Source organism: Gopherus flavomarginatus, chromosome 1 (assembly GCF_025201925.1).
Source record: "Gopherus flavomarginatus isolate rGopFla2 chromosome 1, rGopFla2.mat.asm, whole genome shotgun sequence".
NCBI lineage: Eukaryota > Metazoa > Chordata > Testudines > Testudinidae > Gopherus > Gopherus flavomarginatus.
In genome coordinates this window covers 364,660,556-364,679,044 of record NC_066617.1, presented here as the reverse complement: position 1 = coordinate 364,679,044, position 18,489 = coordinate 364,660,556, and the positions used below count along the sequence as shown (strand labels likewise).

At 54.3% G+C, this 18,489-nt stretch overlaps 1 protein-coding gene across 4 annotated transcripts in view; it reads left to right on the top strand.

Annotated features, from left to right (window-relative positions):
* The first annotated feature begins 3,042 nt into the window (after window positions 1-3,042).
* The window catches only part of ARRB1 (arrestin beta 1), a 192,346-nt gene continuing 176,899 nt past the window's right edge, over window positions 3,043-18,489 (top strand). Inside the window, exon 1 of one of the 4 annotated variants that reach the window (XM_050938248.1) lies at window positions 3,043-3,590. In XM_050938248.1, coding sequence (XP_050794205.1) covers window positions 3,571-3,590 — 20 coding nt within the window. In that variant the 5' untranslated portion in view covers window positions 3,043-3,570. The remainder of the gene's footprint in view (window positions 3,591-18,489) is intronic. The other 3 variants (XM_050938009.1, XM_050938088.1, XM_050938160.1) reach the window with 3 other exon arrangements.

Below are 18,489 nucleotides of genomic sequence, written 5' to 3'. Positions count from 1 at the left end.
TCTGAGATCCAGGGCTGAAAAGTGCTATTCTGGGCACTACAGTAGTGGCCAGAGGCCTTGTCGATCCGGGCTCTATGCACGTGCATAGGAAGAGATGGTCCCTGCACTAAATCTAATTTAAGACAAGACTTGACAAGTGGATGTACCAAGCGATCCCAGGGGAGAGGGTGATGAGAATGCAGGGCTGCACTCAGCGCACTGCAGGTGCCTAGTCAAAGGGTTTCTGTTGTTGAGGGTCTCCAGGTCTAAGCACAGAAGCTGGAATTTGTCTCTCTTACACACAGAGTCAGAGCTCCACCTGTGTGAGTGGAATTTAACCATATGTTGTTAGGATTAGTGCATGAGGACCAGGAAGAGAAACTGACCAGTCTAGCTTCATCAGCCAAACGGCATGAAATGGAAATAAAGGAAACAGATGACGACAGTGGAAACAGATTATTTTAAAGGTTATTGATATTACTGTAAAGGGTTCCCAGATAACTCATACACATGCAGCTGAGTGAGGGCTGGTTCTCCGCTCACACCTGATTAATAACAGTGCCTCTTATGGGCCTCTGCCAGGTCAAGGGCTCCATTGTGCACTAGGCACTGCACAAACCCATAGTAAGTGACAGAGCCTGTTCGCAATTATTGTATCATTGTAACTAAGCCTGGCTGAAAATTATCTTTCATGGGAACTGTGGTTCTTCCGTCAGCTGGGCTATATTGCCCATCATGCCTCAGAGTCAGGGACTCCCATGATGCAATGCCTCCCCTCTGCAAGAAGGGAGACTGAGGTGCATCATGAGTGATGTAGTCAGACCTGGGAAACTGATATATTTGGGGTTTTCAGCCTAAAACGTTTTGGTACTCACATTTGTGCAGAAAATAAACATCTGTGGGAAGAGAACCCCAGGGAGGTGAGAGTCAAGCTCAGGAAATTTGAATAGCTCGGCATCCGCCTCAGAAATGAAGATTGCCTCCTGTTGTCTCCTGCCTGTGGGAAGGATCAAGTGGCCCTGTCCCTGAACCCTCTAACTTTAGCTATACAAACAACCGTTTTTTCACTGGAGAGCAGCTCTTCACGCTGGGCTAGCAGTTTTCTGAAATGGGCCACTGCTGTCTTTTTCAAGAATTAAAGCGAGACCTAGAACGTCGGTGACCTCGTGGGAGAGAATCAAGAGGGGACAAACTGCAACAGCAACGAGATTTGCAAACAAATGGGATTACGTAACAGAGAAAATCGCTACGGCGACATGCCCTGCTCCCTACACCCTGGAGAAGCTTGTGTGAGGCTCATGTCCTGAAACAAGCAGTTGCCTGTTTCCTCCCATCTTCCTCCTCCTCTTATCCCCAGCCCTTTAACTCTGCACATCACAGAGTGCGACCCAGGAGTTCTGGGTCCCAATCCTCACCTCTGCCACCAGCTCTCTGTGTGACCTTGGGCAACTCCCTGCGTCTCAGTTCCTGGGATTGCCAGCTGCACAATGTGGGTATTTCTTTTTCCTTTCTTCTGCCTTCTGTCCATTTGGGTTGTAAGTTCTCTGTGGAAGGAACAGTCTAACCAGTGGCACTCTGATCTCAGCTAGGGCCTCTAGCTGCTACTGTAATACCAGGCGCTGGATTTGGGGTGCTCTTACATGTGCACAAAGCTCGTTTTTGCATCTTTTGAGACAACCATATGGTTTGAAGAGGATCTGGATGGCGTGAGTGGGATCACCGAACGTTCTCGCTCTCTGGTGTTTGCCTGGCTGGTTCTTTGTGATGTGCTCAGGGTCTAGCTGATCGCCCTGTGTGGGGTCGGGAAGGAATTTCGCCCCTGGTCACATGGGCACTGACCTTTGAAGGTGTTTTTCTCTCCTTCCTCTGCAGCATGTGGGTGCAGGTCACTCACTATCATCTGGGCATGTCTCATTTAATCCTTTCTCCACCATGGCAGGGGCCTTGGTGCACCTTGGAGCCTCCTGTTCTCTGCCTGTGGCTTAGTCCAGTCTCCTGTAGGCTGTAATACGTTGGTTGCTAATTTGGGTTCCTGGGTTTATATAGAGGAGACCGGACTGGATGATCTAGTCCCTCCTCTTTCCCATTGTCTCCTAAAGGCGCATTGAGCTTGTTCTGTTCAGATGTGGTCCATCCCGCATCACTGTACGGTTTGAAGCTTATCTGATGGACTCATGTGGCTGCATCCATACCCACCAAGGCTTCCCCATGCCACCTGCCCAGCCCCCGCCTAGTAAGTGAATAAACAGGCAGTGTCCAGCCAGCAGGGGGCGTGAGGGCTCTAGTATCTCTGCTCACCTGGGCAAATGCCAGGGGTCATCGGGAGGGTTTAAACCCAGGCCCTTAAACACCACACCTCTGACATCTGCTGCTTTCGTTAAAGGAGTAACTCCGTCCACTGGCAGCAGTGGTAGGTTGTTCTCACTAGAGGGGGATGTGACACACTCTGTGTTCATGTACATTCCAGTATGGTGGGATTGAAGCATCGATGTGCACCCGAAGCATGGGGCAGCTCTGACCTGCACCCAAATTAGAAGCCAGTGCTGGTTACAAGGCACCTACTTTCCCCAGGCACAGAACTTTGCTAAGCACTGGGAGGCCGTGTTCTGGGGTAGCCATGTTCCACTCCAGAGGTGGCTGCATTTCAGCTGGGGGTGCGGGGGAGTGTTCTGGGGTAGCCATGTTCCACTCCAGAGGTGGCTGCATTTCAGCTGGGGGTGCGGGGGGAGCAATTCCAGTGTCTCTCATCAGTAAAGCTCTTTGGATGCAATGTGCCATAGGGGAAGGTGGTTGTTAATAAGAGGCTGATCAGGGGTGAGTTCTGGGGGTAGCACCGAAGTGAGACCAGTGGTGCATTGTCCTGCAACCAAGCAGCCAGAGTGGGACGGTTTCTGCCCAAACCCAGCCGTTTGGCATCAGAAAGAGGAGGGTCACAGAGCGTTTCTAGGAGACGCAGAGTGGCCAGCTCCCGAGCACACACACGCTCTGGAGTTCACAGGCCACAAGCAGAGCCGGACCAGCCCCCTGCACTCATGCAGCTCTGGGCAGGCGGAGTGGAGATGATGATGATGATGATTGCCTGAGCCTGTTACCACGCTGGCTGCAGCAGCTGTGCACGCCTCAGTCCTGAACTGTGCAGGGCTGGAGTAGGAGGCAGTGTTGCTCAGAGCCGAGCGAGGGTGGATCTCTCTCCATAGAAGCAAAAGGGAAGCTGTCAGTGGGAGAGATGGAGCAGCCGTGTCTGAGAGCAACCTCCCTCTAAGGGATCCTCTGGGTGTGTGCGTCCCCGTGCCTTGGATTTCCGCCTGTGCCCCTAAGCTCATGGCTGCTTTTACAGCCGTGCACAGCAGCTGGGTTTGTTCCAGTCTGTGATCTCCAGAGACAAAGGCACTTCAGAGCCGGACGGACCCACGCCCAGCGACAGCTCCCTGGAGCTCCCTGCGTCGTCTGCAGCCGGGGGCTGTGTGTTTGTGCGGGTGAGAGCGCGAGCAGCCTAAAGAGACCGCTTCCTTGGCTCCAAATTAACAGCTAGTAATTTTCCACACCTCTCGGCTCCTTCCCTGACAAGTGGCTGGAAGGTTGGCCTGGGCCATGGGAGACAAAGGAACCAGGTTGGTTAATATCTATGTATATTTTTTACAATGTGGGTTATTCTGCTGCAGAGGGTGATTCTCGCTCGTGCATTATTTGGCTGTTCGCTGGCCCGTGGATACCGCTAAGGAGCTGTCGTTCAGCCTGCTAATCCCAGTGCATTTCTAGCCACTAGGATTTTTTTTGGAGGTGGCGGGCTGGGGGGGGGGGGATCTAGGCATTTGCTTTGTGTGCAGCGCAGCAGAGCTGTGTGTGGTATTTAATGGCACGGGAGAGAGAGAGCAGACTCCAAGCGGCCCGCTCTCAGCTGAGCCACTCTCTACCTATTGCACGTTCATCGCCCCCTGAATCACGCATTATCCTGGGCTCTCGCTCGCGGTGGGCATCTGCCGCTAGCCAGGGGGCCCGGCGTGCGGCGCTTTGTTCGCCCGGCGCGCTGCGGCTCCAGCCCTTGGGAGATGAGACAGCGCCGGCTGGGCAAACTGGACTTGTCCAAAGCGGGTGGCCTCTTTGGGTTGTGTCCCTGGCCTGGGTCCCCGAGGAAGAGATGAGCAGAGAGGTGGCGGTTTTGCAGCGCGCAGCTCCCTCTCCCCGGGCTGTTTGCAGGGGTTGTTGACGCGCTGGGGCAGTTGGGGGGTGGTCACATTTTGGGGGGCGGGCTGCGTTTCCCGGCTGGAGGCATTTTCCCTTTTCAGCTCAGGCTTTGCCTGGAGCCAGTCCAGGGCAGTGTGGGCTGCTGAGGAATCCTTGTGCATGTTGATTTCCTTTCGGAGCCAAGCCCCTCCTGGTCTCTTGCCTGGGGGAGCAGGGCTGGCTCCCCTGTTGTGTCAGGGATTGCACAGCTGCTGGCTGGGGTGGGGTGGGGGGGTCTATGGAAGCTGGTTCTGTGCCCTCCTGCGAATCACAGTCGCTTTCCCACCTGGTCTCTCCAGAACACAAAGCAAAGGGGATCAGGGCTGGTTGGCTGCAGGCCACGTTTAGATTCATGGCCCGGTCCCTGAGCGCAGATGAACACGACACTGTCCCTGCAGCTGGCTGGCATGCTTTGGGGGATTGCCGTTTCGTCTGGGAGCATGCAGGGCTGCACTGAGGTGGGGTCCCTTTGGGGAGGGGGATTCCTGGTCGACCCCCACTCCCTGTTCATGTGCGGTGCAGCTGGCCCACTGGGCAATGTTGCGGTGAGCCCTGGCTCTCGTGTGGAGATGAGCTGAGTCTCACTCAGTAAGAGTGCAACGTTACCTGATTAGTTTTGCCAGAATCTGGGAACGGGCAACAGCAGGTGGATCATTTGATAATTCCCGGTTCTGTTCATTCCCTCTGGGGTGCCTGGCACTGGCCAGGGGGCTTGTAGTAGATGGGTGGAGTCGGTGCTGGGGAGAGGCTCCCGGGGACAGCTGTCAGCTCTGGGCAACTTGAGCTGCACTGCTGCTTCCCAGGCCATACCTGGATCAGGGGGCATGTTTCAAAGTCCCCTCCCAGAGCTGCCCCTCCTCCTCCTCCTCCTCAAGGGAGGATGGTCTAGTGGCGAAGATGCTGCTCTGGGACTTAGAAGCTGTTAGTTCAATTCGTGGCTTTACCATAGACTCCCTATATGACCTTGGACACGGCGCTGCTCTGTGCCTCAGTTTCCCCACCCACAAAATGCAGATAAGAATCCTCCCTTTTCCCCACTCACCCCCTATTCAGGTCTAGAATAGGGACTGTTTCTTACTATGTATGTGTACAATAGGGTCCTCCTCTCAGAGTGCATAGGTTTTAGGAGGTAGGCCCGCCACAAAAATTTGGTCCAGGTTACAGTTTCAAGCCCCTTTTCCCTCAATGGATTATTCTATATACATAAAAATTGATTCACCCACAACTAAAATGCACCTGTTGTTTTACTCGTAACTGAAATGCAGCTACTTCTGGGGCAAGATTGTGGCAGCTGGTTAACCACTCACAGCAACGTTACACAACAGTGTGGGAAAAGGAGGAGACTGTCCCTCTGAATCTTGTGAAAGACTCATAGACTCAGACTCATAGACTCAGACTCTAGGACTGGAAGGGACCTCGAGAGGTCATCGAGTCCAGTCCTCTGCCATCATGAGGGCACCCCTGAAAGCCAGGCGGGAGCACTGGTTCAGTACAGACTCAAGAGGCAGAGAGGGACACAACTGTACTCTGCTAATGCAGGAGTGAACTGTAATACATGAATGCTTCTCTCCTCTAGCGACTGGCCCAAAGACTGGAGAAGGGACCAAATGCTGGAATTTTAAAGGTCTTCGAGTGCTTGAATCCCTGTAAAAATCCGGCCTTGCTACCATCATTAGCTAAACCGGTGGTTCTTGAGCTTTTGTACTAGTGACCCCTTGCACACAGCAAGCCTCTGAGTGTGACGCCCCCCCTTATAAATGAAAAACACTTTTTTAATATATATTTAACACCATTATAAACACTGGAGGCAAAGCAGGGTTTGGGATGGAGGCTGACAGCTCGCGACCCCCTCCCCATGTAATAACCTCATGACCCCTCGAGGGGTGCTGACTCCCAGTTTGAGAACCGCTGAGCTAACCGAACTGGATCCCCTTTGTGGCATATTGCACAGCCATGTTGTTGGGGGTTTTAATCTATTTATTGTTAGGATTTTGCGGCTAACTTTCCTTCATATTTAATTCCCTGATTTCTAAGCCCAGACCTGCCTGCTTGGGGAGTGCAGTCCAAAAGCATTTGCTTGCTAAGAAGTACCATACGTTGCACTGTTATTTATTTGTATTGTGATAGTCTTGAGTGAGAGCCCCATGGTGTTCGGTGCTCTTATAAACACGAGAGGGCCTTGTGCCAGGCCCTGAGAGCAGTTCTGCTCACGTAACTCAACCGAGAAACTGTCAGCCTGGATCCCAAAGTTCAGCCTGAGGGAGATTTTCAAGCCACAAATGGAAGTGCCTTTGAAAGTCCCCCCCCCCTTGTGTTTGAAATAAAAAGGGGTAGACTGGAGATTCCCCTTTCGCTGTTAGCAGTATAGGGCCTAAGACACGCACTGGAGCAGTTGTGAGTCCATCCAGCAGAGGGCGTTGGTACTGGCCTGGATGCGGGCGCACACATACACTATGGATAGCGGTATGTTTCCAGGAACCGGAAGAACTTGTCAGCAATGAGAAGTGCATGAGCTCTGAAAAACTCTTTCAGTTTCCCGTGAGTCAAGAACGTTGTGTGAGATCAGATGGTTGCGTTGCTCTTAAAACCTTTGCTAACACGGGGTTATCTTTGCTACTTTAGGCTGCCCGTGTGCATACGTACACAAACACACACAGTCCTTCCAACCATGGAAGGGAAAGGGTTAAGGCTGTCTGATGCTTTGTAGTCACTGAGCTAAGGGACTGAGCAGGATTCCTCTCCTGACAGGTTTCCCTTTCACCGGGATCCTCCTTCTGCACCACTGTGTGTGATTATCATTTAGGCCCCAGATACTTAAGGGACCATCTCTTCCCATATGTTCCTCCAAGGCAGCTCAGCTCAGGTGGCTTGTCTCTGTCCTCCACTGGAGACCAAGCTGGGACAAGTTCAGCTGCCCAACCGTCCCCTCCCCCATGAGGAAAGTGCCAGTGCACCTGGGGAAACTGAGTCACGGAGGTTATTGTTCTGAGAAGAACCAAACTCTGCTGGTGCTCCCTGCCTCTCTCCCTGCGGCACTGCTCTGTGGACTGAATCATTTATGCCCAGGGTACTTAAGGGACCATCTCACTCCCCTTCCGGCCTGCCTAAGCAGCTGGGCTTCCTCTACCCTCATGTAGCTGACTCGAGTCTGTGCAGGGCCAGTCAGGCTGGGATGTCTCTTGTAACCCCTTCCATGGCCACACACAAGGAGGGGATGGGTGTTAGGGTCCAAACACCTCAGGAACTCAGCAAAGGAACACAGCTATTAACAAATCCAGCTGTGAGGTCGCGGATCTGCATCATGGCCATTCTGACCTCCACGGGGCCACAGGACTAGAACTCAGGTCTTCTTTCCCTCTAGTGCTTAATCTAAAGGAGACTCTCCAGTGGCCATTCGCAGTATAGGGGGAGTGACACGCACTTGAGCAGTTCTGATTCCATCCAGTGGGGGACGGTGGCCTATATATTGGCCTATATACGTTATCAGTTCAGAATGACTTGGCCACTGGAGGCCTCAGTGCCTGAGGGAGACTGGGGGTAACCTCTCCTGTTAGGGGACACAGAGACCCCTGCCCTGCTACTGCTGGAGCTGGACCCCAGGAAGGCTGCAACAGTGGGGCTCAGGTCCCCTAGGGCAGTGACCCCAGGGTCATTCCCAGATATGCTGAATTACTCAGGGGGGAGGCTACCCCAAACTCCAGTGTGTCAGTGTGTGTAGGGGGGGAGGTGCTGTACTCAGTGTGTGTGTGGGGGGAGTGTCGTACTCAGTGTGTATGGAGGGGAAGGTGCCACACCCAGTGTGTGTTTGTAAGGGGAAGCGCCATACCCAGCATCTGGCGGGGCAGTACTGTACCCAGTGTGTGTGTGTGTGTGGGGGGGGGCATATCCACTGTGTTTGTGGGGTGGGGAGGCTGCAACATACCCAATTTGTCTGGGGGGGGGGGGCGGCGCCATACCCACTGTGTGTGTGGGTGGGAGTGAGCACGGTACTGTACCCAGTGTGTGTGTGTGGGGGGGAGCTGTACCTAATGTGTGTGTGGGGGGGGGTTGGTGCCATATCCACTGTGTTTGTGCGGTGGGGGGTGGCACCATGCCCAATTTGTCTGTGGGGGGGGCGGCGCTCTACCCAGTGTGTGTGTGGGGGCAGTGCTGTACCCAGTGTGTGTGGGGGGGTAGGGGACGGAGCTGTACCCAGTGTTTGGGGGGGCGGTGCTGTACCCAGTGTGTGTGTGTGGGGGGCGGTGCTGTACCCAGTGTGTGTGGGGGGGTAGGGGACGGAGCTGTACCCAGTGTTTGGGGGGGCGGTGCTGTACCCAGTGTGTGTGTGAGGGGGGCGGTGCTGTACCCAGTGTTTGGGGGGGGCGGAGCTGTACCCAGTGTGTGTGTGGGGGGCGGTGCTGTACCCAGTGTTTGGGGGGGCGCTGCTGTACCCTGTGTGTGTGGGGGGGGGGGGCGGAGCTGTACCCAGTGTGTGTGTGGGGGTGGTGCTGTACCCAGTGTGGGGGGGGCGGTGCTGTACCCAGTGTGTGTGTGAGGGGGGCGGTGCTGTACCCAGTGTTTGGGGGGGCGGTGCTGTACCCAGTGTGTGTGTGAGGGGGGCGGTGCTGTACCTAGTGTGTGTGGGGGGGAAGGCGGGCGGAGCTGTACCCAGTGTTTGGGGGGGGTGGCGCTGTACCCAGTGTGTGTGTATGTGTGTGGGTGGCGCTGTACCCAGTGTTTGGGAGGGTGGCGCTGTACCCAGTCTGTGTGTGTGTGTGTGTGTGTACCCAGTGTTTGGGGCGGAGTGCACTGTACCCAGTCTGTGTGTGTGTTTGTGTGTGCGTGTATGGGTGGCGCTGTACCCAGTGTATGTTGGGGGTGGGGGAGGGAGCAGCGCTGTACCCTGTGTGTGTGTGTGGGGGGGGGCACTTTACCCTGTGTGTGTCGGGGGTGGTGATGCTGTACCTAGTGTGTGTGGGGTGGTGGTGGTGCTGTACCCCATGTGTGTGTGGGAGGGTGGGCTGAGCTGTACCCAGTGTGTGTGGAGGTGAGCGCGGTACTGTACCCAGTGTGTGTGTGGCCGGGGGTGCTGTACCCAGTGTGTGTGTGGCGGGGGGCGCTGTACCCAGTGTGTGTGTGTAGGGCAGAGCTATACCCAGTGTCTGTGGGAGGGTGGGTGGGCTGAGCTGTACCCAGTGTGCATGGGGGTGAGCGTGGCACTGTACCCAGTGTGGGGGTGGGTGGGTGGAGGTGCAGCACTGTACCCAGTGTGTGTGTGTGGGGTAGTGCTGTACCCAGTGTGTGTGTGGGGAGGGGCAGCACTGTACCCAATGTGTGTGTGTGAGGGGGAGGGACGGTGCTGTACCCAGTGTGTGTAGGGTGGTGGTGGTGGTGCTGTACCCAGTGTGTGTGTGGGGGGGTGGGCTGAGCTGTACCCAGTGTGTGAAGGGTGGTGGTGGTGGTGCTGTACCCAGTGTGTGTGTGTGGGGGTGGGCTGAGCTGTACCCAGTGTGCATGGGGGTAAGCGCAGCACTGTACCCAGTGTGTGTGGGGGCGGAGGGGCGGTGCTGTCCCCAGTGTGTGTGTGTGGGGGTTGGGGCTGTCCCCAGTGTGTGTGTGGGGGGGAGAGGCGGCACTGTACCCAGTGTGTGTGTGGGTGGAGGGGCGGTGCTGTCCCCAGTGTGTGTGTGGGGGGGAGAGACGGCACTGTACCCAGTGTGGGGGTGGGTGGAGGGGCGGTGCTGTACCCAGTGTGTGTGTGGGGGGGAGGGGCGGCGCAGTACCCAGTGTGTGTAGGGTGGTGGTGGTGGTGCTGTACCCTGTGTGTGGGGGGCTGGGTGGGCTGAGCTGTACCCAGTGTGCATGGTGGTGAGCGCGGCGCTATACCCAGTGTGTGTGGGGGTGGAGGGGCGACGCTGTCCCCAGTGTGTGTGTGTGGGGGTGGAGGGGCGGTGCTGTCCCCAGTGTGTGTGTGTGGGGGTGGAGGGGCGGTGCTGTCCCCAGTGTGTGTGTGTGTGGGGGAGAGGCGGCACTGTACCCAGTGTGTGTGGGGGTGGAGGGGCGGTGCTGTCCCCAGTGTGTGTGTGTGGGGGTCGGGGCTGTCCCCAGTGTGTGTGTGGGGGGGAGAGGCGGCACTGTACCCAGTGTGGGGGTGGGTGGAGGGGCGGTGCTGTACCCAGTGTGTGTGTGGGGGGGAGGGGCGGCGCAGTACCCAGTGTGTGTAGGGTGGTGGTGGTGGTGCTGTACCCTGTGTGTGGGGGGCTGGGTGGGCTGAGCTGTACCCAGTGTGCATGGTGGTGAGCGCGGCGCTATACCCAGTGTGTGTGGAGGTGGAGGGGTGACGCTGTACCCAGTGTGTGTGTGTGGGGGTGGAGGGGCAGCACTGTACCCAGTGTGTGTGTGTTTGGGGGGGCTGGTGCTGTACCCAGTGTGTGTGTGTGTGGGGTGGCGCTTTACCCAGTGTGTGTGTGGGGGGGGGTGGAGGGCCGGCGCTGTACCCAGTGTGTGTGTGTGGGGTGGCGCTTTACCCAGTGTGTGTGTGTGGGGGGGGTGGGTGGAGGGCCGGCGCTTTACCCAGTGTGTGTGTGTGGGGGGGTGGAGGGCCGGCGCTGTACCCAGTGTGTGTGTGTGGGGGGGTGGGTGGAGGGCCGGCGCTTTACCCAGTGTGTGTGTGTGGGGGCGTGGAGGGCCGGCGCTGTACCCAGTGTGTGTGTGTGGGGTGGCGCTTTACCCAGTGTGTGTGTGTGTGGGGGGGGGGGGCGGCGCTGTATCCAGTGTGTGTGTGTGTGTGTGTGGGTGGGTGGCGCTGTACCCAGTGTGTGGGGGTGTGTGTGTGGAGGGCTGGCGCTGTACCCAGTGTGTGTGTGTGTGGGGGGCGTGGCGCTGTACCCAGTGTGTGTGGGGGTGTGTGTGGAGGGCCGGCGCTGTACCCAGTGTATGTGTGTGTGGGGGGGTGGCGCTGTACCCAGTGTGTGTGGGAGTGTGTGTGGAGGGCCGGCGCTGTACCCAGTGTGTGTGTGTGGGGGGGGGCGGCGCTGTACCCAGTGTGTGTGTGTGTGTGTGTGTGTGAGGTGGCGGCTTTACCCAGTGTGTGTGTGGGGGGGGGGGTGGCGCTGTACCCAGTGTGTGTGTGTGGGGCAGCGCTTTTCCCAGTGTGTGTGTGTGTGGGGGGGTGGAGGGCCGGCGCTGTACCAGTGTGTGTGTGGGGGGGCGGCGCTGTACCCAGTGTGTGTGTGTGGGGTGGCGCTTTACCCAGTGTGTGTGTGGGGGGGGTTGGAGGGCCGGCGCTGTACCAGTGTGTGTGTGTGGGGGGCGGCGCTGTACCCAGTGTGGGGGGGTGGGGGCAGTGCTGTACCCACTGTGTGGGGGAGGGGGAGGTGCGGCACTTTACCCAGTGTGTGTGTGCGCGCGTTTGGAAAAGAGACCACGAAGTGGGGATATGATTGAGGTCCATAAAACCATTAATGGGGTGGAGACAGTGAATAGGAAGTGCTATTTACCCCTTCACATAACACAGGAACCAGGGGTCACCCAATGAAATGAATCGGTGCAGGTTTAAAAGAAACCAAAGGCAGTATTTCTTCACACAACACACAGCCAACCCGTGGAACTCATTGCCAGGGGATGTTGTGAAGGCCAAAACTATCACTGGGTTATAAAAATGAGATAAGTCCCTGAAGGACAGGTCCATCGATGGCTATTAGCCAAGATGGGCAGAGATGCAACCCCATGCTCTGGGTGTCTCTAATCTCTGACTGCCAGAAACTGGGGCTGGATGACAGGGGATGGATCACTCGATAATTGCCCTGTTCTGGTCTTTCCCTTTGATGCACCTGGCACCGGCCGTTGTTGGAAGACAGGACACTGGGCTAGATGGACCATTGGGCTGACCCAGTAAGACCATTCTGATGTTCTTAGGTAGTAAGGGGGGGCTGTTTGGCATCCCCTCTCCCAGGGACCAGTTCCAGCCCTGCCTAGAACCCTAGAGGAGCAAATGTCCCCGTCATTTCTAGAGGAGCCCTGTCCAGCCTGAGGTGTCAGGAGCAACTTGTAGAGAAACCTATTGGATTTTCCAAGGACATGGCAGGTTTCGTCCCTGCTCAGTCCTCTCAGATGGGTCTCCGAGGGCACTCAGCAGCAGGCGGCCCCCCTTCTACTGGGGCAGGCCCATCCCTGCCCTCCGGGAGCAAGCAGAGGGAGCCCACAGAGCTCATGCATCCCCTGAGATCTGCCCAATCTGTCTTTGGAGGCCATGTGCCTCTCTGCCTCCTGGCACCAGGACTCCCACATCCCCCTGCTACCAGGGCCTCTGCTGCCCTAAACGGAGCCCACCCAGCAGAAAAGCTCTGGCAAGCTCCGCGTGCCTGGTGGAGGAGAAGCAGGCAAGGGCAGATGCTGCCCTGGTGATCGACACACAAGAGAGCCAGAGCCCTGGTTTCCCTGCTGCCCACAGCGTGGAAGGCTGGCCCAGTGATGGTGCCAACCTGGGACTTGGGAGACCAGTGTTCAATTCCCACCTCTGCCACAGATGCCCTGCATGACCCTGGGCAAGTTGCTGAGGGCCAGGTGGCCAGTGGGGCTGATGGGCTTGGGAAAATCCCCCGTAGATGCCTCTTTGCAGGCACCTTGATATCTTTGTCAAGTGGCCTATGCTGCCTGTGCCTCAGTTCCCCATCTGGGCTATGGGGGTGGGGACACCACGCTGCCCCTCCCAAGGGGCTGTGAAGAAAAACACATTGGGTTATGGGGGCCTGTAAATGCCTCCCAGGGATGGGACTGTGCCTTAGCGGAGGTGCGACTTGCCTGGCCACATGTGGAGAACTGTCTGCTCAAGCTGCTTTCCTTTCAGCTGGGTCTCTAGCTGCCAGCTGGCACCGCCAAGAGGCTCCACAGCACCTCTTTAATTATGCTGTTCTTTTCACATGCAATTCACAGCTTGTCCGGGGTGAGAAACGCTCTCCCCACACAGCTTAGATCCCCAAGTTAGCTCACAAGTTCCAGTCTCACTCCTGTTGCAGGGAGTGTTTCATTCCTGCTGGGATCACGGCCAGCAGCTGGTATGTAACCTACACCCGGAGCTGGCATTTTCACTCCCGCTGACTTTCAACCGGTAGGCTCCCCTGGGAATCCCAGCCCAAATCTCCTCTGCACCTGAGCTGAGGAGCTGTGTGCTAGGAGCAGGAGAGCCAGAAAGTGCAACGGGTCTCTCTATACCATCCTAGCAGAGAGTAAAGCAAAATATGAACGGATCTGATAAATATCTGGGGTGCTCGTCCCCACAGGACTACGATGCCTTTTGGTTTCTGCAAACGGGGCCTTTACATTTCTAAGGCCTCTGCCTGTGTGCAGAAGGCGTGTGACTGGTTTTCTCATTCTCTGAGCCCCTGCAGACTCACTCACTCACTCACATGCACACACACTCTGCGCTCTCTCCTGGAGACTTGACTTTTGTTCGTTCTTGTTGTTTCTCCATGATCTACACTGCACTCAGCCTGAGTTGTTCTTTGCTGCTGAGCGTGGCAGGGTGTTCCGGCCACATGGGCAGGGGGTGAGGGAACAGAACGTCTCAGGTGGAGTCCGGGGGACAGAAGGGAGCAGGGAGAGGAAAGGGCTGGGTGTAGAGGAGGAGGTGTAGGCAGGGATGGGGGGATTGGAGAAGGCTCAGTATAATGCAGACAGCAAAGGGACGTCAGTAGAGAGACTGTGATGGCAGCAGGAGGGGATTGGCCCAGCTGTGTTTGGGATGAACTGGAGCAGGCAGAGATGGGAAGGGGAAAATTACAATTTAGGGCCCACTGAAATCCTGCCTGACTTTGAGCCCTGCATGGAGAAATCAAACCCCAGGTGCCACTGCAGCCTTGCTGAGCCCTCAGGCCTTGTGCTAGCTCTTTGCACACCCATAGTCACCAGGTTTCCTCCTCACCCCTGCCGGAATAACCCTTGCACCAGGCCCAAGAAGAAAGGAGCTGTTTCCTGCAGCCAGTCCTTGTGGTGATGACGCTGTCCTGCTGGCTGCCTGCAAACTGGCTTTGGTAATCGCTGTGCCTGGCAGAGCGTTGGGTGCCTCTGGCTGCCGATCTCGCGTCTAGAGGACCCCAGGGATCAGTCAAACGCAATGCAGCAGTGACACAGGAGTGAACTGGACACCTGCCCTCTCTCCCCAGTCTCACCCCTGGGCACAGCTCCGGTTTGTGCTCACGTGCCCAGGAGTAGATCATGAAATTGATATGTCCCTCCATGCTTCCACCCATCATGTACATACAATCAGAGAGGAATAGATAAAGAAAGTGACATTCCAGCACACAGGCCCCCATCATGTACATACAATTTCATGTGTTGTAGATGCACGCTCGCTCTCTCTCTCTCACACACGCGTGCGCACACACACACAAATAGATTACAAATTTGACATATCCTACCAGACTCCCCTCGTCATGTACATACAATCACACGTGCATGGGTGCGCATCCACAGGCACACGCAGGCTGCTGCGTCGGGGCCCCTGGAAAGCAATAGGTGCTTGTGGAGTCAGATGGGACACCCCGGCAGACCCTCTGATTTCCTGACCCATTCTCCGGCTAACTCTTTCCCTGTAAAGAGCTCGGTTTTACTCTCTAGGGAGGGTCTGTGCTAAGAACACCATACAAACGCAGCAGCCTGTCTGTTGTGAGTCTACCCTGGGAAGCGGATTTGATATGAGAACGGAGAGAGAGGCTTGCTGGGCCTGACGTCAAGCGGCCTGGAATGGAGCTTGTAGGCCGTGGTGCACCCTGCGGCTGCTGTGGATTCTGCCTTAGCAGTGTTTGGGGGGGTCACAAGTCAGGACTCCGGGGCTCTATTCCCGCCTCTTGGCAAGTCACTTGGGCTGGGACTGTCAGAAGAGCACACCACCTATTGGATTTCCTTTCTAAGTACTCCATGCCTCAGTTGCCCTACCAGCAGAATAGGAATATTAACCCTGACCTATCCTCCCGGGTGGGATTTGAGGCTTAATTAACATTTGTAATGTGACTGGGTGAACGATGCCCTAGAGATCTCTCCTCTGGGTGGGTCTGGAAATGCCGTCCGTTGGCAGGAGAACGGAAAAACAAGCCTTACCGAATGCAGGGAAACTGCTGCTACGACTGCCCAGCCTCTGGCAGCAGGAATAGCAGCGCGGGGAGAAGTGATATTATGTTAGACCCGCCCATGTGCAGCTTCTTTCTCGTACTGCATGCCTGACAGGCCGGCTAGGATTGGATTAAATTGACAAATCTCTCTCGCTCTCTCTTTTTCCTTTAATTTTCAGGGTGCATTTCCTCTAACGTGCAAAGTTTTAGAATCAAATCCCTTAGACTCTTGTTTTTTTTAAGCTTTGAGGGGTATTAAAATGTCCATGATTAAAATCAGCCTGTATCCTGCAGAGAACAAGCATGGAAATTATAAAGAAGCCAGACTCTGGAGGGTTCTGTTGATTTGGGGCAGCTTAATTCATGTTTTGGTCTTGATATTTCCCTAAATTACAAGGCACAGGTGTGCCTGGGAATGTCATTTCAAAGGGGCATGGCCATGGATATGCTTAGTTATGAAACTTGACCAGTGCTGGGATCCCTTGAGAAGCAAATGCTTAACCAGTATTTGACATTTCCATAATCTTTCCCGCATGGAGAAGTTCCTGGATTTCCAAGCGCCTTTGAACTCTAGGGCTGCCCTGAGAGCATCACGCTTGTAGCTCACCTGCTAAAACCTGCGGACCTGAAGCTTGGCTCTTAATTCTACTCCAGCCGAGTCTGGGTGGGACAGGGAACTAACTGCCTAGGGCTCAGTGCGGGAATGACTAGGGGGAGATCTCTGGCCTTGCATGATGCTGAAGGGCAAAGCAGACTTTCGTAATTGTTCCGTCTGGCCTTAAATTCTGAGGGGTTCCCTGGACCACTGTGTCATATCTCGGGGTGCCATTGTGCTATGTATTGTACAGACACACAGAGGAAACAATCTACCCTTAGATCTTACAAACTAAGGCCCCGATCCTGGAATGAGATCCTATGTGAAAAGACCCTGGTGGGAGCAGGGATCTTATGGCAGGACCAGTGCCTAAATTGGAGGTGGATTTAGTAAACTCCATGGGTAAAAGGTCCGAAAACTGGCCCCCCAGTTAGCCAGACCTCCGCGTCTACAAAAGCGTGGCATATCCCCCAAGTGCGCCATACAATTAATGTTCTTAATGATTTCAGAGGCAGGTCCCATGCTGCGCAGTAATGTTCATTGCTCGCGGTGCTTTATCTTCACATGCTTCTGGCGCCTCCCTGGCAATCCCACAGGAGAAGGGGGGCGTTGGTATCTTACTGCTGAAAGCCTGAGGATGGGGGGTAGTAAATTGAGGCCTGCCGTCTTTCTCGAGATTATCTCTGGCCACTAAACAGCAGTGTCATGGTATCTTTCCCCAATCTGAACCTTAGAGTCCAAAAGTTGGGGTACCAGCATGAATTCCTCTAAGCTTAATTACCTGCTTAGATCTGATAAGCTGCCACCAATCAGGAATTCCAGTGCCTGATACACTCTGGTCCCCCCAAAACCTTCCCTGGGGACCCCCAAGACCCAGACCCCCTGGATCTTAACACAAGGAAAGTAAACCCCTTTCCTCACCGTTGCCTCTCCCAGACCTCGCCTCCCTGGGTTACCCTGGAAGATTACCGTGAATCAAACTCCTTGAATCTTAAAACAAAGGGATTCCCCCTTCTCCCTTCCCTTCCCCTTCCCTGTTAAGTACAGACTCAATTCCCTTGAGCCTCAACAAGGGGAAAAAATCAAACAGGTCTTAAAAACAAAACTTTTAATAAAAAAAGAAAGAATAAGGTAAAAGTTATCTCTGTAATTTAGATGGTTAAAGTTACAGGGTCTGTCAGCTTATAGAAACTGGAGAAAAAGCCTCCTCCAGCAGAAATACAATTTAAAATACTTCCAGCCAAATACACATTTGCAAATACAGAAAACAATCAAAAGACTATAACCGCCTTTCTTACTAAATACTCACTATTCTGAATATATACGAGACTGTAGCAGGGAGATTGGCAAGAAACCTGGTTGCATGTCTAGTCCCTTCCAGGACTCAGAGAGAACAAAGCAAAACCCAACAAACACAAACAAAGGCTTCCCTCCACCGAGATTTGAAAGTATCTTGTTTCCTGATTGGTCCTCTGGTCAGGTGTTTGGTTCCCTGTTTGTTAACCCTTTACAGGTTAAAGAGACATTAACCTTTAACTATCTGTTTATGACAAGCAGGAAGCAGGACATCTCGGCTCTCAGTGAATCTGGATGCAACTAGATTCAGTGTCTGAACGCTGCCCATCTCCACGCCTTTCTCTAACCCACTTCTGGTGACAGCCGGCAGCGTGCACTAGAGGGCGCTATGCTGCACTCTGTTTCTAAAGGCCTATGGACAGGCTTTGCTTAATTCAGTTTGGTTTTTATGTAATTTATGCTGATCAAATTGATGTTTCGTTTTAAGCTTTTTAAAAAATAATGGATTTTTACATTTTCGCAGTCGTGGGGAACTATGGGAGGTCAGACATTGAAGGGGAGCGGAAGTCAGACAATAATTATTTAATGACGTGTAAAATTGTAAAGCTTTATAAACGTTAAAACACAAATTGTCAGCATCACATGTCAAAATATACAAAGTAGATATCCTTCAATCAGATGCTAAGTTCTCAAGCAGCATTCTTCTTCCTTTGCCTAGCTGCACATTTCGACGATCGATGGAAATATGTTTCCCCTCTGTTTGTGTGTGTTTAGTGAAATCAACGTTTGCTGACATTTACTGATAATAATCTAATCCTTCCAAGCCTAAGGATCATTTTTAGAAAGACATCTAGTCTTGATTTAAGGACTCCAAGTGATCTAGAAACCTGTCACGTCCCTAGCTAAGTCGTTCTTCTGGTTAGTTACACCTTGCTAGTGATGAGTATTGCCTTTTGCATGTTTCGTATTTCACGTTTTTGTTTTTACGCACAATTCTATCGTGAAATAAAATACCCCTTGTTTAAGTAGGACCTACACTAACACCCTCCGTTCTCAGGGCAGTGCTGATATCACAGGGGATCCTGGTGCACAGTCGTGAAAGGGAAAGAACCCCAGCCATGATGGCTTGCGTTTCACAGGACATGGAGCAGTGTGTATGGAGAAAGGGAGCAGGTTAGGGGCAGGTGTGTTTTTGCTGAGTTTCCACAGGAGTAGAGGAGGAAGGAGGGTCCAGTGGTTGGACCAAAGACATGGGAGTCAGCAGACACAAGTTCAAGTCCCTGCTTCACCATGGACTCTGTGTACGAC